The sequence below is a fragment of the Cynara cardunculus genome (genome assembly GCF_001531365.2).
Source record: "Cynara cardunculus var. scolymus isolate 2C chromosome LG 7, CcrdV1, whole genome shotgun sequence".
Classification (NCBI taxonomy): Eukaryota; Viridiplantae; Streptophyta; class Magnoliopsida; order Asterales; family Asteraceae; genus Cynara; species Cynara cardunculus.
The window spans coordinates 3,697,612-3,720,064 of NC_037534.1; the positions used below are offsets into that span (position 1 = coordinate 3,697,612).

At 34.3% G+C, this 22,453-nt stretch overlaps 2 protein-coding genes across 7 annotated transcripts; one reads left to right on the forward strand and one right to left on the reverse strand.

Moving 5' to 3' along the window:
- The first annotated feature begins 3,193 nt into the window (after positions 1 to 3,193).
- Positions 3,194 to 9,157, forward strand: LOC112515491 (zinc finger CCCH domain-containing protein 62). 4 transcript variants are annotated; one of them, XM_025122343.1, is made up of 8 exons: positions 3,194 to 3,485; positions 4,786 to 4,903; positions 6,694 to 6,755; positions 6,831 to 6,882; positions 6,951 to 7,056; positions 7,631 to 7,729; positions 7,819 to 7,936; positions 8,660 to 9,157. In XM_025122343.1, the coding sequence occupies exons 1-8, from the start codon at positions 3,245 to 3,247 to the stop codon at positions 9,022 to 9,024; spliced, it is 1,161 nt and encodes a 386-aa protein (XP_024978111.1). In that variant the 5' UTR covers positions 3,194 to 3,244; the 3' UTR covers positions 9,025 to 9,157. The 4 variants fall into 4 exon arrangements, with proteins under 4 accessions (XP_024978111.1, XP_024978114.1, XP_024978115.1 ...); XM_025122346.1 differs by having other exon boundaries at positions 8,804 to 9,157; XM_025122347.1 differs by lacking the exon at positions 8,660 to 9,157 and adding an exon at positions 8,045 to 8,473.
- A 1,543-nt stretch (positions 9,158 to 10,700) lies between these two features.
- LOC112515326 lies at positions 10,701 to 19,914 on the reverse strand. 3 transcript variants are annotated; one of them, XM_025122073.1, is made up of 12 exons: positions 19,556 to 19,910; positions 19,369 to 19,470; positions 18,091 to 18,171; positions 17,720 to 17,829; positions 17,430 to 17,565; positions 16,759 to 16,857; positions 15,765 to 15,870; positions 15,252 to 15,670; positions 14,744 to 14,923; positions 14,073 to 14,270; positions 11,888 to 12,211; positions 10,701 to 10,905 (listed from the first exon to the last, which is right to left on the reverse strand). In XM_025122073.1, the coding sequence occupies exons 1-12, from the start codon at positions 19,853 to 19,855 to the stop codon at positions 10,813 to 10,815; spliced, it is 2,148 nt and encodes a 715-aa protein (XP_024977841.1). In that variant the 5' UTR covers positions 19,856 to 19,910; the 3' UTR covers positions 10,701 to 10,812. The 3 variants fall into 3 exon arrangements, with proteins under 3 accessions (XP_024977841.1, XP_024977843.1, XP_024977842.1); XM_025122074.1 differs by lacking the exon at positions 10,701 to 10,905 and adding an exon at positions 12,553 to 12,619 and having other exon boundaries at positions 12,149 to 12,211; positions 19,556 to 19,914; XM_025122075.1 differs by lacking the exon at positions 10,701 to 10,905 and having other exon boundaries at positions 12,120 to 12,231; positions 19,556 to 19,914.
- Positions 19,915 to 22,453: the final 2,539 nt, after the last annotated feature.

Here is a 22,453-nt window from a genome sequence, read left to right on the forward strand (position 1 = left end):
GTGAGGGGGTGAGTGCATGTGAGGAGAGGAAGGGTGAAAAGTGTATAAAGGGTAGCTTGGTCATTTAATATTTTAAAACTTTTACTAAACCCTAAATTTGCTTTATAAGCAAATATAGATTATTATTATTATTTATACTATATTATAAAACATTTGACCAAAACTCTTAAAAACCAATTTTTATGCATGAAGTACTGTTTATTGATGTATATTACTTAAAATTCAAGATTACAAGTGATTTTGCATAAATACAATTTATTAAAGCTCCATTTTTGAATTCGTATAACTAACTGCAGATTAATATAATCAAATACAAGATAAATATCTATTTTAAATATAGAAAATCAAAAAAATATAATTAAGATAATCATTGAGTTTTTAACAAAATGTTTAATTATTATCTTTAATAAAAATTATATTATTAAACCAAAAATAATTTACTTTGTTATTAGATCTAAATTAAATTATAATAAAAAATTGAATTAAAAAAGTTACAAAAAAAACGAGAACTACTAAATAGTTAATTTAATACTAATATTGGTTTTATTTTTTTAAAATTGTTATGCTATCTTCAAATTTATATTTCATTCAAAAATAAAAACATTATCGCTTTCTCAAAACCGAATAAAATCGTATTATATAAATAGAGACAAAGAATAAAAATTAAATATTAAAATGAAGATTTATCTCGCTGCATTGTACGAGTATCCTTCTAGTTGTTTTAAATGATTAAATTCGTAAATATTTTTTTAGTAGGTAAATAATCGAACTTTTAAATTTGGTTACATACGTTCTTTTAACTTAGAAGAAACTACCCAATTGGTTGTAACATCCTAGACCAACAAGTCAAATAAAGGAGGTATCAAACCTTTTATAAGGCAACTTTTGTTCCTCTTCCTAACCAATGTGAGATCTTATAATCCATCCCTTTTGGGAGGCCAACCTCGTCGGCCTCGCTGATACATCAGTCTGGTTCCCGGCTCTGATACGATATGTAACATCTCAAGTCAATTGTACCAATTATTGTCCGTTTTGTCCACTTACTTGGACTCATGGTTTGAAAACACGTATGATAGATGAGGTATCAAACCCCTTATAAGACAACATTTGTTCCCCTACCCAAACAATGTGGGATCTTACACTGTCTCATCGTTGTCCGCTCTCCATACCACACGTTGCCATTCGTTTTCCTCTTTTTGATCTGTTTTTTCTTTGCCTTACGATTCTTCATATTTTACAACAATTTAATGTAGTACTTACAGGTATATCTTGAAAAACAAGAAAGAACGATAAAAAAAGATGGAGATGAATGGCAGGGGCCAATAACGGAGACGGGCGGTGATAGAGAGCAAAAGGCTTGGGGTGATGAGGAGTGGCGAAATGGGGAACAGTGGCATTTGGTGCGATGGGTTTGAATGATATAGAGTTTAGGAACAGTAAAATTTTAAAGCCTTATTAGCCGGTTACATATAACTGATTTGGTTAAAACAATGTAGATAACCAATTTCTAAAAGTTATACAGTTTGTAATTCATTGTTTTTGCCCTTATGATTTACAGTTTATTATTTTTCTGATCCCTATGGTTTACAACATTTTACTGTTTTGGTCCCTTATACTTCAATGTATAAATTAACCCATGGACAAAAATAACAGTAACTTGCAAACCATAGAAACAATAATTAAATTTTCTAAACCTCAGGGACGATAATCAAAATTATTAACAAATCACATGAACAAAAACCATAATTTGCTCTTATAATAATTTATAAATCATCTATAATTAAAGAGTAACTTTATTCAGGGGCTGTTTGGCAGTTGTTGAATGATTTGATACAGAATGATTAAGTGGTCGGAATGATTAAGAGACTTTCATGATATAGCGCAAAATAAAATATAATTGTTTGAGAATTATTTACAATGAAATTAGAACGCTGAATGGTTAAAGGAGGCTCATGATACAAAATCATTCCTAGGATTTTAGAAAGATTAAGAGGCAGGTTTTTTTACCAAACAAGATTCACCTTTTAAAGATTCAGAGACCGTCTCTTAATGGAACTATTAAGAGGTAAACAAACAACCCCTTATTGATATAACATCTCCAATAACTATCTATAATTTTGGGGTTTGAGGTTTTGAGTTATCAAACCACGATTCAAACTGCACCAAACATTTTGTGTATTTTTTTAGTTTTATTATATATATATATATATATATATATAATTTATTATTTATGTAATATTTTTAGACTTTGTGTTTTGAATATTTAGTTTGATCCAATATGACAATTGACAATATTAGTAAATTAGTTGGACACGTCCAATTTAAAATTTATTTTCTTTTTTTACTTTTTAAACTATTTTTAATTGTGCAATATGTATTACGGAATCAGATGTATTAAAAATATGTACTTTTTGTAGACTATGGTCAAGTTATAGTTGATTTTTTTTATGTATATATAAACTTATAATTATTGGATTGTAGACATAAAGTGCGATAGGTAAAAACCGAAAATGCGGTGCAATTGGTGCGGTTTAAGGTTTATGTGTTGCGGTTTGCAGTTTGAGAAAACGGTCAAACCATATATGCGATGCGACTTGCAGTTTGAGATGAAAAATGAAACGAAACGTTAAAATGAAGTTGTATCTTACGGCATCGCGCGAGTAACCTTTTAGTAATAAAAAATAAATATGTAATATTATATTAAAAAATTTAAAAAAAATAATTTCATGAATTTAACCATCTTAGGGGCCGTTTACCAAACATTTATCCGGGTAAGCGCTTACCAAGTCACGCTATCTCACTGGATGAATATTGTAAGAATAAAAAATCTTACCCGGTAAGAACGAGATAAGGACCTTGCGTCTTACCCGAGTAAGTGAGGGCAATGACTCTTACCATGGTAAGCGCTTACAGGGTAAATTCTTGTATACAATGTCGTTTTGGTGGACTAAAATTTTACCCAATAAGTAAATAATTTTGTTAAATTTTATAGGTAAACACTTATCAAATAAGTGTTTGGTAAACGGCTCCGTACTTGAACATTTGAACCCGTTTCTGACTTCCAAAAGCCGAAATAGTAAAATGGCAATCCATTAATATGTTATACGGTCCAACAGGCCCATAACGCAACTATATATATATATATATATATATATGCGTGGCATACACGCGCATCCATTACAACCAGCAGCTCGTCCAAATCCCCCTAAATTTGTGCATTTCGATTGGATTGTCGACGCCAGTTATGAAACCTCCCGTCATTTATATCTCCTCCTCTTCCGACGACGATGACGACGATGATGAAGGGAACTTTGATGATGAAGAAGAACTTGAATCGGACTTCTCACCGACAGACGACGGTGATGATAGCGAATCCGATGATCAGGATTATGACGTGGAGGAAGAAAATGATTCTAAGTCGGATGAGGAAGATTGTTTTGATAATCGTGACGAGATCTCCAATAGAGTCGTTTCTTTTCATCAAGGTTAGGATCCTCTATTGGTTAAATGTGTGTGTGTGTATATATATATATACATATATATACCGCTGCTTCAGTTTATTAGTAATTTTTCAAAATCGGGATGAAAATTCTACAAACGCCATGGCTGAATTTTTCCAGCACATTACTAACTAATAGCAAAAAATATCATCGGCTGATGGTTAAATTATAGTGCGAATTATTCCCTCCGTTCCATCATAAGTGTTACACTTTGATTAAGGTGGTAAACACTAAACAGGTTGCTCTATAAGTTTACAATATTCAAATTGTTTGTCTTTAGCATTGTATATGGAAACTACGTAAAAAAATTCAAATTGTTTGAAATGTTTCCAAGGATTATTTGTAACAGATGGATTTTTGTCTCTGGCACTCAGTTTGTTTTAACCTAAATTGTTAAACGCTTGAATTAATTGCATGTTGTCCACTGACATTCTTTGCAATTAGTTAGTAATGTATCTGATCATATGAGACTTATAATAAGGTCAATCTACATGTAGAAATAATTCAATTCAACCACGATGTTGGTAGAATTTTGATCCCAACTTTGAAGAATTACTACCAAACTTGCATAATAGCAATGCTAAGAGCAACTCCACACCCTAGCACCAAAAAATGAACTGCAAATTGGTGGGGCCATGGACACCAAAAATCGCCTCATCTCCAAGCACACAGCATTTATGCCGTTTGAACATGAGGCCGGCATATTTCCTGTGTCTCTCCCACTCCAGCAAAATGAAGTTCTCTTTGCTGGACGATTGGAGTTTAAAGATCAGCAAAAACGCTATTTTGGTGTACGATTGGAGTTGCTCTAAGTGTGAAGAGTATGCCTTGTAATCTATATGGACTTGGACACATCAGTCATATGACAATTTTGTTAAAACAGAACACTTTGATGATATGCAAACTGGTGTATGTTAATCGTATTAGTTGATTCAACCAGAGAAGCATCAAATAGGTTATGGGTGATGGGCATTTTGTTACTGACAAGACCTAGGTCTGATCTGCTGGTTTGGCCTCTCACATTCATGTGAAGATATCACAGAGTTAAAAGTGTTCCTCCTATAAATGCAATAATCATAATTATAGAGTACCGTTACCATTGTTAAATCCTTTCCACTGTTTCCCTCTTGCTTTGTTTTTGCTTGGTGGTTTGAGCTTAAATCCTGCCCAACAACCATGCGCCCAAAAAGGAGAAAGAAATATGGAAAAAAAAATAGAAGAAATATATTAGAAGTACATTCTCAAGGGCACAAGCTCGTTGGTTGATGCCATTTTAGCTTTTCAGGAAGTAATGATGTAAAGGAACCAAGTCTTGATGAGTGTAAAGCATACTTGCGGAAACACGGATTGAGGTTATCTGGGACCAAGGAGGAGTGCATACAGCGAATCAAAGAGCATGGGAGGTTAGTTATCTATTGGAATCATAAAATACCTGCACTTATATGTGGTCCTACGTGTCAAATTCTATTAATTCTTGTGATTACTAGCTGATATTCTGAAAGAGATTGCCACTTCTTTGTTTTGTTCGTAAAATGAGTCGCATCTTTAAATGTATGATACTGGAATGTCATCCTATATATTTTCCCTTGATGAAAAATTTAACATCAAGTCCAATGTGAAAGTGCTAGAGCCCATATGGTAATGTAACATATTACCAGCTAATGTGCTGGAACAGATTGGCCACTTTTTTGTTCTGTCCCTAAAAAGATTGACATTTTTAAATATGTGATACTACAAACTTATCGTATGATTTACTCTTGATTAATAAAATTTATTTGTCTTTCTATGGAGTATATTAGCAGTAGATAAATTGGAAATTGGTGATCAAATATAATAAAGTTAATGAGACCCTGTAACATAGGCTATGAAACATCCTAGAGGCTTCAATTTCACAGTCTTACGAAGTGGGGCATACCATATTGGTCAGTCTTGACAGAAGAACTTTATATATAATTTCCTACTTGTTTGAAACAAGGGATACCACTCACTGATAAAAAACTTGATAAGAAGTATTTGTACACAATGGAGGGATTCAACAAGTCAAGGCTATAGCATCGTGCGGAGGACCTTATGCTTTTGGGACTTAAGCTTTCATATTTTCTGAGGATACATCATTCAATCGGACTATTATTTACTTGCATACTCCATGATGCCACAACTTGTAGTTACTTTTAACAAATAGTGATAGAGAGGAGATTGTAGGATGTAGATACTTGGTTTCTTTACACACTACAGATGCTTAACATACATAAGCTCTTAAAGGCCTTTTCTGGTTCTTAGAGAAATATAATCTCTAAAACTGAGACTTATTTCTTGTAAGTGTTGTGCTTTCTAAGTGAATACACCATAGCTTGGTTGACTGTTTGTTGCTGCTCATTTTTTATCACCTAATTCATATGTGGTTAAAATCCCATTTTATTTGTACTCTCTCTGGGATGATTTGTTCCTTCAATGAAAAGGTTGACATTAGAAAACTCTGGATTAAAACTAATTTTTACGTTTGGATTATGTGGAAAACGAAATGCTGTTAAGGGACAATTTAGTTACTTTGCATAACAGGCCAACACTAGATCAACTACCACAGCCTTGTTTATCTTTTGCTTTATACCCTTTTTCACTTTTACTTGGCTTTCATCCTTGACTTACGATTGGCCAATTTGATTCATAAACCCCATTGTCTTGTCAAAATTGTCGAAAGGGGAAGAGGGAGATTTGTGAGATATGGTTTATGGAGTCAACTACCCAAAATTTCAAAGAGCAGAGTGTTGTTTGTTTCTACCGTTGATGATGTAGCAACCATTTTATTTGTCTTTAACAAGATCAAGTACCCTGATTTAGTTTGTGATCAATTTAGTGGATTCGATATAGATATCCCTTCAGCACAGTATAGGTCATCGAAAGGATCTTGAAGACCCACCAAAGCACGAAAGCCAGGATCTTTCAGAAAATGAATTCCTATTCAAAAAGTGCATAACCGCATGGATAAGCTCACACTAACCCATCAATTTAGGATCCAATTCGAGTAATGTAGAAGCATATGCAATTGCTTAAATGTGTAGTTTACCGCCTGGACCAAATAAATTGAACAAGCAATGCAATTGCTTAAACGTTCAAAAACTATTCTTTCTATAAACTATCAGACATGGTATTGGGAACATTGCATGAACCTTTTCTTTATCTCATTAAATTACAGGTTAAAAGAGGGAAGGTGTGAATCACTTTATCCCAGATCATCATTTTCGATCAACTGCACTGGTAGTTCTTTTTTCTTTTTTCTTTATTTTCTTTCAGAAATTTGCTCATTGAAGCAAAATATTTCTTCAAATGCAGGCGATGCATGCAAAGGAGATGTTGTCTTGTTCACACAAAAAGTATACAATAAGTAAGAAGCCTGATGTTTTCTTACCTTTTAAATGGATTTTAATTAAGAATTGTACATATAACATATAGGTTTGATAAAGCATCAAGGCGAGGAGATGTAGTGGGGAAAAGAACTGTCGCTGGGAAGATAGTTAAAGAAAGTTATGGTGCATCGAAACAACAACATACATTCACGGTTAGGAAAATAAAGATAGTGGGAAATGTTACACCATTGTAGTTCCAGGGGCACTTCTGTCTTTTTCTTAGTGTAACCGTAGCCGTTGTTTGTTATAGGCGGTTTAACATTTGTTTGTTTAGCCATAGCCATTGTTTGTTATAGGCAGTTTAGCGTTTGCTTGTGTATATATATGAGGGCGGGTTCGGTTGCAAACCAGTTTTAAGGGACAAAGGAGTGCGAGCCATCTATCCCATACATTCACGGGTTATTATCATGAATGATGTATCATGGATCATGAATGATCTTTATCACTCATCATGAATGATGTATCATGGATCATGAATGATCTATATCACTCATCATGAATGATTTATATCACCCATCAATGAATAGTTCATGAATGTTCTATATATATATGAGGCTAACAAGGCTAAGCAAACAAATGCTAAACCGTCTATAACAAACAACAGGACGGTTACACTAAGAAAATGACAGAAGTACCCTGGAATGATAATGGTGTAAATAGGAATTCACAATTTGCGTATTTGAGCTTGAAGTCTTGTAACTTAATTGGTTTTTCTTCATTTTCTAGATTGAAGTCTTGTGGAGCAAAGGGCCCAAAAAACTCCCTCCGCTTACGCCTTTGTTAGTGAAAGGTCGCAATCTATACAGGTTTCGGACATTGAGACAAGTAAGTCACTGATTATGGTGACAGTGATGCTTTAGTCTTATATGGTCTTTTCACATCCTCTATATCCTTTATTTTGTTTGCTGGTTTAGCCTTGGAAGAGTGAAGCAGCAAGATCGAAAGTGCTTGGAGAGAAACATAAGCGAGGGGAAGCAGCAAGACATAAACGAAAACTGAAGAAGACACAGATTGCTTTCGAAAACGAGGAAGGTATGATTGATATTTTCCCATCTCTCTACACACTCTCCAAACAAATATATTAATACATACATGTATAGATACATAAGGAGGTCTTAAGCCACCCTACTCGTTTGGCAGGTGAGAGCATAATTCCTACCCTCCCCCAGACCCCACCCCTGGGTGGGATATATTGGTCTGTCGGCTATTTCTTGCTTTTTATTGTGAAATCCTGTCTTCAAGTCCTTCATCTCAAATATAATAAATCTTAAATTAAAAACTAAAAACTAAGAAAATGATACAAATGAGATTTGAACCCGTGCCTAGAAGGGAAGAAAAGACCGTGCAAACCAACTCGACCAAGACATACTTGTGTCATTACTGTAGTTCCAAGGAATATATGGTTGCACCAACAAAATAATACGATGATACCTTTCACGGCCCTAAAAATTTTCACACTACTAAAGATAAACGAAGTGGTGGCCCTTGCCATTGTATGCGCCATTGGTGGGTCTGCCTATACCCTACCCTCTCTCAGACCCCACCCATGGTAGGATATATTGGGTTAGTGTGGTTTATGTATAGAGATATTGATACATAAAGTGCTGCATTTTGGTGATAGGGCCCTATGTTTTGGGTGGGTTAGTTTGCATTTTTCAAGAAGGATGATTTGTTTGTAATAGAAAAGGTCAAGTTCAATAACTAGTTATATTTTTATTTTATATATTTTTCTTTTCAAAAAAAAATTATCGGTAGGTAGAAAGCGTCAAAAGGTATCCGATAGAAGACCATCAACTCGAACAGATAAATACGAATCTGGCCAGAAACGGGTAAATGAGAGGAATGCTGTACGGTTTCAAAAAAGGGAATCGAAAACATCACAAACAACCTTTGGTGCAGACCCGAACCGTTGTGTATATTCTGATCATCATCACCATCACCTACAACAAGCATCATCATCATCAATTCCGAATCACCCAATTTCTAATCTGCCGCCTCTCGGGTTTCCTGGTTACCACGGTCATTATTACAACGGAGAACCTCTTCTACGTAATCATGTCTTATATCGGCCAATGGGTTACAACTATGAGCAACCCTTTCCTAGGTATCGATTTGGTTAATTGTTTGAAACGGTCTTTTGAACATGTCAAAAGTAGTTTGATATAAACTGTTACTGCAAATGTAGTGCAAAAGGAGATGTGTTCTTGATACAAAGTTTATAACACGTATGAATGAAGTAACAAGTTTGGTGCTTTTTAGGGGCCGTTTGCTAAAATTAAATGTTTGAGAGAAAAATAATATTTTATGAGTTATTTTAATAATAGAAAATCTGTTGGAGATTTTGACTTTTTACTTCTCCATTTTGGAGAATCTACTAGAGATATTCTTATACAACTAAATGAAAGGTTTGTAAGATGAAATTGATGATTCATAGCATTTCCAACAGATTTTTTTTTTTTAAATGGAGATTTTGGAATTTATGTTCCAACATATTATCTTAAAACTGTATTAAAATTAGAGAATGTAGGAGATAAAGTGATGAAACGCCCTTAAATTTGGATAATTCTCTAAAAATAATTGTTTTGGGAAAAAAAATGATTTATTATTCTTTCTATCAACTTGAAATGAAATGTTTTAGAAGAGAAAAACAAGATTTTATGAATTGTATTGAATATTCTAATGATATAATTAAAATTGTAATCTCTAAAATGGAGAAATTGTTGGAGATGAATGTAATTTTTGTTAAATATTTTAATTTTTTATTTTGAAGAATTTATCAGAAATACATCTGAATTTTTATATTTTGCTACTAATATGTAATGTTAGCAGTTAATATATAGGTTGCTGAAAATGCTTCATATTAAAAAGAACAAATTGCAAGTCTATTCATAGAATATTAAAATTACCTAAAATGCTATAAACATTTAACCAAATTTGGAAACTACATATAATATCATGTCAAATGAGAAGACAATCAATTTACGAGAAGTCAAAAAGTTTTAAGATCATATGTGATACATGTTCAAATGGACACAAACGACTTGTCAACACGACTAAAGATCATGGGAAAGGTCTTCCGCTCTATAACCACGAAATCATTGCGTGGTTTTGTATCATACAATCTTAAAACTTCTTGTCTTCTCATAAATTGACTGCGTTCTCGTTTGATTTGTAATAATATAAACACGAAATCAACATTTTGAATGGTTAAATCAAGCAAAACCGTGTGAGAGATAATCAATTAAGTGCATTTAGTACGTAGACCGTATAGGATGGGATGAGACATAACACCTTATCATTACAAATGGTTGTGCCATTTGACTATAAAAAACTATGAATGGTTTTTACTAAACCATCATTCTATCTCTTATTTGCTTATACGTCAGGCCATGTGTTCAAATCTTTTATCCCAATTTTTTTCAGAAACATAATAAACTTGAAAAATAAGAGCTAAAAACTAAAAGACAAAAATACTAACGGGATTCAAACCCACGTTTAGAAAAGAGAGTACAAACCAACTCTACCAAGAGAAACTTGTGTTATTATTATAGTTTCAAAAAAAATAATATTGCATCCAACTAAATAATAAGGTAACACCTTTCACAGCTCTAAATATTCCGAACCAGGAACAACAATCCAATTGCTTCCCTTCTAGAAGCTTCCTCTAGTTTAAGAGTGAATTCAAAAACCGGTGACCCATGCTACCATATATGCACCATAATGGGTCCGCCCCTGCTGCTTCATACACCATATGAACCAAGTGTATATATGTTTTCTACAACACCACATCCACAAGTGTACTAATATTACATGTTGTATGGCACAAATGAATGAAATAATAATGTACGCGGATATAACATTCCGATCAACAATGTATAATGATAATAATGTACATGTCTACACGAGTCCTACGCAAATATCTGTTGAATTACGGTCTCCGCGTTTCCGTTGTATTGCGCTAGCAGATGTATAGCATCAGCCCTAGGCAAAGCAAGGAATTCCTGCATCCGAAATCATAAATAATTATATCAAATAATTTTAACCAAGTATTTATTTTTAAATCAAGCAAATCCAGTATATCTCCAAGACCCCCAAAGAGTAGAACAGTTGTTGGAGCATTATTTTCCAATTATTAATGAGGCAATAATGCTGATTTTAGTTTCATTAAACATTTTGGTGGACCTAAGATCGCCATAAAACAGGGGTCAAAGGGGCATAGCCCCTTCGCGGTTATTCAAAAACTAATTTTAGGGGCCATTTACCAAACACTTACCGAGTAAGCGCTTACCAAGTATCACTTACGTTACCAGGTGATCTTAGCAATGACCGAGAATCTTACTTGGTAAAAGGCATACCAAGAACCATGAATCTAACCCGGTAAATGAGAGGGAAGACTCTAACCCAGTTAGCGCTTACCGGGCAAGAGACATTTACCGACAATCCATTTTGATAGCCGAGAATGTTACCCGAGAAGATAACCGAGGGAGGTAGTGACTCTTGCTGGTAAGCACTTACCTGGTAAGCTTTTGGTAAACCGGCCCTGAAAAGACAAGTCCTGGATTCAAAAGGTTGTAGCCTTCTTAACTTCACTTCAGAAAGCGGATTTGAATTCAAAAAGGCAAGTCGCCTTTCGAACTTCAGTGCAGTAACCATTTATTGATACTATCCATTGGTAGTTATTTGATAACAGTTCCCGTCCACTAATAACTACCTAACCACCCCAAACTAACCGACTTACAACCACATATTTAGAGAGTTTTCGATCTCATTTTATTATACAGAAAAAACAACGGCATCTGTGTGTTTTTGCTCTCAGTTTTGCCTTAAAATCCTGAGTGCATATTTGAATTACCCCCGAGTAAATTTCATGATACCCACACGCTGAAATACGGTACGGTTCATCACTATACCCAATTTTCTAACAAGGGCAGCCCATGTAAGTTGAAAACATTGTGCAAAATGTGATAAATGGTCAGGACTCACCATAACCTTGAGTATTGCGGTTTCATCAGATGCAACATCTCCGGTGGACGAAACTTGAGCAGGACTGCCATCTTCCTGCATTCTGCTGCTTGAAGTTGCAGTGCCTTGAGAAGAACTGTGATTGCAAACATCAGCACTCGATTTGGAAAGGGCATCGGCTAGCAGAGAAGAATCGACTTCTTTCAAACGATCGATCTTTAGCAGACCCTCAAACCGATCTTTACACATTTGAAGCTTAAACCATTCGTTATGTGTGTGAAGGGTAGTTCTCATTATCTTCATTAGCTGGGGTTCTTCGATGCCAAGCCTCCTACCTATTGCAACCTATTTTGACAGTAGAGAATCTTCCATTCATATGACAAAACAAATCAAAAGCAGAAAAAAATGTGAATCGTCTTGTACATGTTATCGACTTTAAGGGTACGTTTGGTATGCAGATGGGACTGGACTAGCAAGAGTGCGGTAGGCAGGTGAAAGAATTGTGGAAGGTTTTAGAGTTTTGATTTGACATAGACAGTTTAGTAATTTACCAAACTTGTCCGATCTCTCAGTATTTGTTCCATCCATATTGGTGGCAGGGGCAGACACACATACAAGGCCCCATGTGCAAGGGCTACCGCTCAAGCCTAGCAATAGAAAAAAAATTAGGGGCCTTAAAGGTACACCTGCTTTAAATTAATGTGTTCTCCCTTAAGTTAACAGAAGTGGTTGCGGACTCAGACTTGCTGCCTCCTGCAATTGTCATTACAGTGGTATTATAGGTTGCAATTTCAAATCCCTTTGGCTCTTTTTAAAAAAAAATTTGGTATTAGCAACAAAAAGAACACATGCAAAAAAACCCCTATATATCATTTTTTAATGAAACCTTAGTTTTTACAATTAACATTATTTTATTTTGTATAATGTCAATCATTTTGTGCCTCTGTTTGAAAACAATTATGGGTCTGCCTCTGATTGTGGGACCCACTCAGGTCTTGTCCTATCCCGGTCTAGCGCCCTGTGCCAAATGTCGGACAACAATTTCATGTACTGTTCAGTCCCATATACCAAGCACACCCTAATTGTCAGAAACTCGATGAAACTTATCCATACAGTCTCTTCACTGATCAGATACCAACCATCACTGTATGGATGAAGATTACTACAATAGAACTTATTCATCAAGAGGAATATAATCAACGATAAATTTTATGACAGCAAAATGAATTTAGCAACTTCTTACATCAGTTAATAGTGCATCTACAATATAATAGAATACATTATAATGATCTGAAACAACTTATGGCAACTGATTTCAAGAAATGATTCATGTCAATGGCTCGATTACATGTAAATGCATTATAAAGATAATTATACATGTGGCTTCCAGCAGACAGGGTACTAATGGTTAATGATGTGAAAATGAAGCTCGTAATGAACTTCTCCACAACTATTGGTCCATTACTCTAAGAGGACTGGTCATCTAGAGCCAAGGATCAGGGTTGAGACGTGTTTGTGTTCTAATATGGCATTACTAGGAGAACGGTGGAGAAGAAACCAATTTTTGTTTTGGTTACTTTTGGGGGGAAGGGGGAGGGGGAACACAGGATTAGATAGCAACTTTTAGATACTCGAAAACAGTGCTTTAAACATTTGTTAAGATCAATGGTCTGATGTTGAAAAATCCTGGCACCGGACATAAGGTACAAGGGTCTCTAAATGATCATTGTTAAGATCAATGGTCTAAATGATCTCCATCTGCTTAGGTTTGTTTACAAACTTTAAACCGTTCGAATGGTAAGCATAGGCAGCATCAAAGTCGTGATCTTCAAACACTCCACCAAGTCTCTTTTAAGAGTTAGCCTAAGCCCATGGCTGGGCTAACTATTAGTTGCTTAAGGCAACGGCAGTTAAGGAAGAGTTGCCTAGATAAGCCACTTCTGTTTCAGAAGTTGGTTTCAAGAATTAAGAATTTAAAGATTACTACTCCTTTAAAGAAAGCAAGGGACAAGAACATAAACTCGGTTCTCCAAAAAATTATATTTGATATTAAGCATACTGAATTTTGAGCAGCATTCGCCAGCTTTAGAAATAGGGACAAGTTGCATCCAAGTTCCAATATTTGCAGAAGAGAAAGCAATAACAAAAGCACCTCCTTCTGATGGTCAAAATATAAGCATATTAATAAAATAAGAAAGTAAATGACCTGGAGTGAAGTCGCCAGAGCATGGAAGGGCAAGCTTTCTCCAACAAACGTCTCATTAGGTGTAAGAAAGGCCAACAAGGTCTCCTTTAACGGCTTGAGGAGAGTTGGATCTCTTGTCGCTAAAGGTCCCAAATGGGAACAAGCCACTTTCAATGCACGAGAATGGTCACCGGATTTCACCAACTTCAAAAATTCAATCTGGAGCCAGAGAAAGTATCAAGGATCAGAGTGTGGCATTGATAGATCCACAATGTGGAAACACCATTCTCCTTACTATCTTCGTCCTTCAGGGTGCGTTTAGTATGCAAAAGAAACTGGACGGGCAAGACTGAGGTAAGCGGGTGAAAGAATTGTGCAAGGTTTTAGGGTTTTGATCGACATGGATAGTTTAGTAATCTACCAACTGTCCCATCTCCCTAATTTTTGGTCCACCTATTTTGGTGGGACAAAGTCATGTCATGTCCAAGTCTAAATGTCGCACCAAACATGAGACAAGTTTTTGTTCTTTCATGTCACACCCGGTCCCGTCTACCAAACACACCCTCAGTAAAAACCAAGCAACGCAGGTTGCTTATAATCCCATTTCAGTAACGTACAAATCCACTTGAGATATTTTAAAAAATTCTTTTCCGTTGTCATGATGGAATTAACTAAATAAATATATCACTTACCCTTTTTAGCTGGAAGAGAAGAACATGATTTTGTGTGAAAAAATTTGAGTGCATATCATTTATTTCTTCTACAACCTCTGCAGCCATTCCTTTGCTTGCCAACTCCTTTATTGCCAGCATAATCTCATATCTGTCCTCTTTATTGCCACTAGCATCTACTGCGGATGATATTTCAGAAACCTGCAGCACAAAAGCAAGCAAAATTCCAACACCAGAATCAGTGGCTGACATACATATAAAACTAATGGGTGAGGTGCCCCCAGTAAAATTGTTGTAAAAATAAAAAATTTCCTTTTTCCAATTCCTACTCTTGTGCCTCTGCCCTTCCCCATGACACCGCCTACTCCCCTGACCTCTCCCTCAAGTCCCATCCGAGCTCAAAAATTATCTTTTATACTTTTTATATTTAATTTTATATTATGTTGATTAAATGTGCGTGATGTGCCCCCAGTGGTCGGAATTTCTGGATCCACCACCGAGTCCCCATATCATAGCATTGTGGTCGTACCTGCTGCTCTTCTGACATATTAGCATCAACTAGTGTAATAGCTTTAAGCTCTTGCTTGCAGCCTCGGTTGAGTACATTAGGAAAAGAATCCTGTACTTCGTGTCTTCCCCTCCACCTCTTACGTTTGTTCCTCTCCGTATTTCCTCGACTCTTATTTCTTTGCATGATTTTAGAAGCTTTATGTCGGTAAATTCCGCTCGTACTACAGTCATCATAGCTACTCATTGTGCCACAAGGGTATCGCTCCTCAGCATCAGGGTTCTGAACACTGACAGCACCAGTTCCAGGTGAATCCATGTCAGTATCAGCAAGCTTACTGGATCCACTCCGGACTTCGAGTGAAAAGTCTGCAGATAAAGTAGATTCTGATTCTGTTTGGTTTGACTCCGATGGTTCAGGTACTAGCTGCATTCCTCGGGCTGAAGCAATGACGAATCCAAAGTCAAGAATAGGATAACAAATAAATAAAGAAAACTGAACAAAAAGTTTATAATGTGAATCCCAGTTACTCACAAGAAGGATTCGAGGGACCAGCATCGACGATGCCCCTATAGACACAATACTCATGAATGAGTTCATCGAGCATAGTGACGTCCAATCTCATTCGGCACACTTCATTCTGTAATAGATAACGTTAGAAAAGAAACCTCCCTAAACACCTATGTCCTTCACAAAACCGTGAGTGGAAGAGGTCCATATTATCAAGTCAATTCCTGATTTCGCAATCTTTTATTTTATATTAGGAAGTAATGCTTCCAAAAATATATGTTCGTGTTTTTTATAAAAACCTAATCTAAATAACTGGATGGGATTATCCATGGAGTCTGACGTGATTACAGTCTACAGATCAAATCTAGGAAGTCCAAATCCAAAACAATTTTCGTCATCTAACAAAGTATCAGCTGAAGCATGAGAAATTGAAAAAGGACACGTGCATAAAACGAACTGCTTGCAGAAACCTATAAAATCCATACCCCAAATGCATTATCTACCCTAATACTTGCTTAATGGCATATATATGACATACGTATACCAAACAATTGAGTATCCAGAACTCGATTAGAAGAAAGTTCACCTACTTCACAGAGTATAACTTTTTGGCATATGTAAAGGATATATATTACTCGTAGCAGTTGAAGTCATGAATCAAGCAAAAAAAAAATAGAATTATGAGCATTCTGGAATAAAGAAAAATCAGCAAAAAGAGGTCATACACTGCTTCAAACATGTCACTTCATAGAAAGGGCAGAAGTTCTAATTGATGATGTACATAGCTAAAGAAGACTGACTGCAAGTTTGAGTGCTACTGTCCACCCTAACCTAGCACTTAATGTAAATATGGATTAAAAAATGGTAGCATTAAAACGATTATCACACAAATTTCATACTAATACAATGATTTACTAGCTGAATATCTGGATATCTTCTCGCTAAGCAAGAAATATTAAGTAACAGGTCCTTAATAGTCAGATTTAAGGCCAAGTGTATCATTATAATGTAAGATTACCTGGAATGCTTGAAATAGATCACCCTTTGCAAATTTCAAGCTATCAACTGCCCCTTGTCTTGTAAGCTCAACAGCATGTGCAAGGGCTTGTATGTCCACCTGATCTCAGATATATAAACCCAAACAGATAAATAAATACAAGCTTCATAGGTTGCACAATAATGACCATTACACATTCAAAGTCCATGCTTTAACCCATCATGTTAGTAAGGTTATGCTGTGTTCTCAAAATCTTCATTATGAAGGAAAGGAAATGAGGGGGGGGAGTAAAAAAACTTGTGTTCTTGAGAAAAATTGAGAGAGAAAGGAAAGGGAAGGGAAGGAAAATAATGATAAATTTCCTCCCAAAACTTTCCTCCAGATGTGGGAGGAAAGGAAGGAAAGAAATTAAAACCCCTTAAAAAGATTATTAAAATTATAAAACTGCCCGGCTTTTCATTTTAAAGATATATTTGTAAAAATGACATATTTCCTTTCCTTTCCTTTCTCTCATGTTCAAGAACATGAAAATTATTTTCTTTCTTTTCATTTGCTTCATTTTCTTCTCTCGAGAACACAGATGAAAAAAAACTTTCCCTTCCCTTTTCCTTCCATTTCTTTTCTTTTCTCCCCAGGTTCAAGAACACAGCATTAGTCTGCCAAAACCCAAACAAACAAAAATAAAACGGTACCTCATCAAATGGAGGTGCTTCAAACAAACCCTCTTGTGGAGCGGCAGGGAGATCACGCTCCTCAAGCAGCAACCTCTCAGTAAGATCCGATATCGGTGAAGAAATCCCTTGGCGAAAGCAAAATCCCTTGTGTATGCTGCAAGATTGATAGGACATCAATCATGGCCACTAGAGAGAGACACACACACACACATATATATATATATATATATATATAGAGAGAGAGAGAGAGATTGAGAGAAAGATAGAGAATTGCTGATAAGAATCCTAAGAGATAGATAAGATGAGACCTGATTAGGTATCTAAGTGTCATTGAGAAAAGGGGATCATATGCATGTAAGTGAGCTCTCAGTACAGAAGTCATTAATCCAGCAAGCTCGAACAGCCTCCTCTCGGACCACTGCAGCAATCATCAAAAATATTTTTTCACCCACTAATCCACTATGATTTAAGAATAGTATAATGATGAATGCACATACATACATAATTAAAGAAGGCAATTTCTTTAGAGTTGAAGATAACAAGGTTACTTCACTTGAATAGAAAAGATGCAAAACTTTCTCTACAACAGTGTGAACACTGCCATCAATTGCTATTCCAAGGACACCATATCACTCTACAAGATACAGCTTATAGTAACTAACTGAGAGAGAATTCCTACCTCATTCACCACAGGAGACGTTTGATCATCTTTATCGTATATAAAGGCAAGCAATACATGCTTGAATTCTTCATATGCTTCCTTAGAATCAATAACAGAGTTATGTCACAACCAAAATGAGGAGCATATAAATATAAACAAAAATACATGATCAAGTGACCAGTTCGTTTACCAAAGGGCCTTTGGCCCAGCGTTGTCCAGTAACCCAACCTTTCTAGGCTCTAGCGGTCAAGGATTCCAACCTCATCAATGGTCAGACGTGTCATGTGTGTGTGATTTGCACTTGCCGTGACATAAGCATTATATACTTTAAAAAAGAGTGACCAGTCCAGTCAATAAAATCAAGATAATCCCAAATTCCTGATGTTCATTTTGCTTTTACAATACAAATTCTGCCTATCTTCTGTACTTCTGTTTTATGCTTTCTTAAAGGAACATATGGCTGTAGGATCCAATCAGCAAAGACTTTAGTGATGACCATATTGCTCGTTAGTAGTTTGTGCATTCAATTACACACTTTTTTTGTTGGCTACATATGGCTCCAAGGTTTTTTATGCTATGATTCTCTTGCGTTTACAGGTCTCCATTATCAAAAGAGATCCATGGGTCCCAAAACTGAATGCAGCTTAGCTTAACGCGTCCATAGACTTGGCTGAATCATGTGCAGAACCTCACTCCAGAAAAGGTTCTTCCAGTTTCACTCATTAGTCATTAACCAAACCAAACAAGCCCAGTATATAAGTAGGGTCAGGGGGTAGGATGTACACATATCTTAGAGTAGAGAGGTTGTTTCCGTCAAGAACCAGGATTGCAAAACAAAATTTACAAGGATTCCAGTTCCATTCATTCTCAACCCCAAAGACCTCAGTTAACATAGAATTTTGAAGTTTCAAGCTCAAATTTATTCATTCCATCCCAATGACTAAAGCTCCATTCCACTTCATGCAGTTCAAGAATATTTAACCATGTTTTATAGTAGTGCAAAATGAAAATTTGACGGGGCATAAGGATAGAATCTGATGTGCTGCTTCTTCTTAAGGTAGCATACAGAATGGAATCCAGTGTTCCTCTTTGGATTCTCAGATCAATTAGTTTGCATTTTAAACTCGTTTTCTTCTCTACAATCGTTTTAATCTGCTCTAAAATATATATACTACTTACAAATATACTACAAAGCGGAGTTTGACTTGAAACTGTCCCACGACGCAAAATGAACAACAGCAACAATCAGGATCATCAGATTTTTGCAGCAAACAATAACGAAATATAGAAACATACAGGATAGGCGTCGAGAGCGGTAGGAGCGAGTGCCGTCCGCAGGCAATTAATCGCAGAATTACGATCCTTTTCAGTTCCTTTCCTCAAAAGCTCGATAAATTTCTTCATTCCATCAAACATAAGCAAACTCTTAGCAAGTCACCAAATAAATTTGTTGTTATCCAAAACGAAATTACAAATCGTTTACCTGCTTCTGTAGACGGAAAAGGAGGCGTTGATCATCGAGAACGGAAGGAGCGTGGAGACGTAATAGATCAATGGCGGAATCGATGTCACCGAATTGCAATAATCTTCTGACTTGGAGAATCAGCAGACGATGGTGATAAGAGGAAGAGGAAGAGGAACAAGAAGATGAAGAAGGCGAAGGCGAAGCAGGAGGAGACGAATCTTCGATTAAGTTCTCGGATTTGGCGAATTCGATGACCAGAGCATCTAGGGCTTCCCAATTTACCGGCGATGGTGACGGTGACGGTGACGATGAATCCATTGACAACAAAGATGAGTGAGAGAATTTTGGAGTAAGAAAGATAAAGTCGTGTTGGATTGATCGGAAAGTTGTTTCTAAGAATGGCGGCCACCGATGTCTGATTAAAAATATCCTCCTCCGTCCCAAATTTCCAACTCTTGATAAAAATATTAAATGCAGTTTCACCATTTTCAATAAATATTACGATATCTATTTACTGTAATATAATTTTAGACAAAACGTGTAAAATAACAACCTATTTTTATAAAAAAATTTATCATAATTTTTTAATTTTAATTTTTTTATTATAATAATGTATTTTTAAAATATTTTTTATTAAGACATTGTATTTTCAAAAATTCATCCGTTATAATATTGAGTAACATTTTAAATTAAATTTACTCAATTATATCAAGTTTCTTTGTAAGCTGTCCATTTGTACGATAGTGCTGACATGATAATTCTTATTATAACATTGTACTTTCAAATTTACTTTATTATAACTCATTAAATTCTATTACAGTGTTATACTTTTGATTTTAATATTTTTATCATTTAAACATTGTAAATTTAATCAAATGTGTTTACTAGAAATTATAATATTAAGTTGTATCGGTGATGTTTGTATCTGTTAGCTATTTTGATTTGTTTGCAGAGTTTTAAGAAAGAGTGTTTTTTATTTAGAAATATGTTGTTTTAATTTAACAAAAGAACTTACATAATGGTAAAAAAAAGATTAAATTTAATGTATTATTTGATATATTATTGCAGATATATTAAATTTTATGTCTTTTGCCTTCTATAATATGTCAAAAGAACAAAATAAAAAAAAACGATATTATAATCTCAAATAATATTTATTATAATTTTTAGTAAACATATTTGATTAAATTTATAATGTTTAAATGATAAAAAAATATTCAAATTAAAAGTACAATGTTGTAATAGAAATTGGTGTGTTATAATGAAGTAAATTTGAAAGTACAATGTTATAATAAGAAATGTCATGTCAGCACTATTGTATATGTGAACAGTCTACATGGACGATGAGGTAGCAAATAAACCTGATATAATGAATAAATATAATTTAAAATATTACTCAATGTTATAACGGATAAATTTTTGAAAGTAAGATATCTTAATAAAAAATATTTTGAAAGTACATTATTGTAATAAGAAAAACTGAAAGTAGAATGCTACAATAAATAAATTTATAAAATCTCTATTTTTATAAGAGCTCTTTATTATTGATCTTGATTCAACAACATCTCTATTTTGTTTTTTAAAATATAGAGAAAACTCAAATTTAGATAATTCTCTAAAATCCAATATTGAAGTTTCACCAATTTCAATATAAAAATAATATTAAATTAAATACAGTTTTATAAGAGCATCTTCAACAGTTTCTCTATAATTTTTTTAAAATAAAAAATAATAAGTTAAAAATATCTAAAATAAATACATTGAACTCCGATAAATTATGTTTTTAGAGATTTCAGGTATAAATATATTATTATAATGTTCTCTATTTTTATTATCCCAAATAAGTTTTTAAAAAAATCACATAAAATAATAATAATTCAATTTTATTGGTGATCTTGATTAAAATAATTAATTTTCTATCCCTACATCAAGTTATAGGCTATGTTTGACAAACTAGTTGATAAAAGCTGATTAAAAAAAACCATGTTCAGCAAAACTAATTAATTTTTTAAGATGTCTTTTTTTATCAATTTACAGAAAAGTCCTTATCAGCAAAAAGTGTAGTGACTTATAAGAACTACCATTGTGGAGCACATCTCCGATCGATGTTCTTAATAAGAACCTCTTTTTTACATTTTTGCTGTCTACTTATTTCCAACTCATCAAATTAAGAACTCTTTTAAAAGTCTAAGATAGTAGTCAACATCAATAATTATTATATTACTTAATTATAAAGTCAATAAAATAAAAAAATAAGGAAAATGTCATATCTCAATAAGAACCTTCAATTGGAGATGCTTATAAGCATGTAAAATAACCAATAAGATAGTTTAGAAAGTTAATTAATAACAAAATTAAAACAAATCTTTAATAATATGATACGTTAATTAGGGAGTGTTTGGAATTGCTTATAAAAACAAATTATTGACTTATTCCGGTGTTGCACCGGTAATAAACACTTTTGATTGTTTAGATAAACAACTTATACCGGTGTCAAACCGGTAATAAGAAGTTTTTTGAAAAAGTTGAACCTTTATGACTTATAATAAGTTGATAAGTGCTTTTGTAAAAAAAAACATAAGTTGTTTCAAATAAGCAATCCCAAACAACCCCTTAATACAAAGAAGATAATAACATTTTTTTTTAATAAAACCTATATTAATTTATGGCTTGTATTTCTAGTTTTTTTTCCACAACGATTAATTGATTCTGTTAAATTTAATATATATATATATATATATATATATATATATAGGGAAGGGTTCAAACGAGAACCCCTGTGATTTACGAGAATGCGAGAACCCTGTGATTTACGAGAATGCGAGAACAACCCAATAACCATATATTGTGATAAAAAATAAAATTAAAAGATTTTTAAAACTAAAATTGAAATTTAAAAAGATTCAGAAAATATTA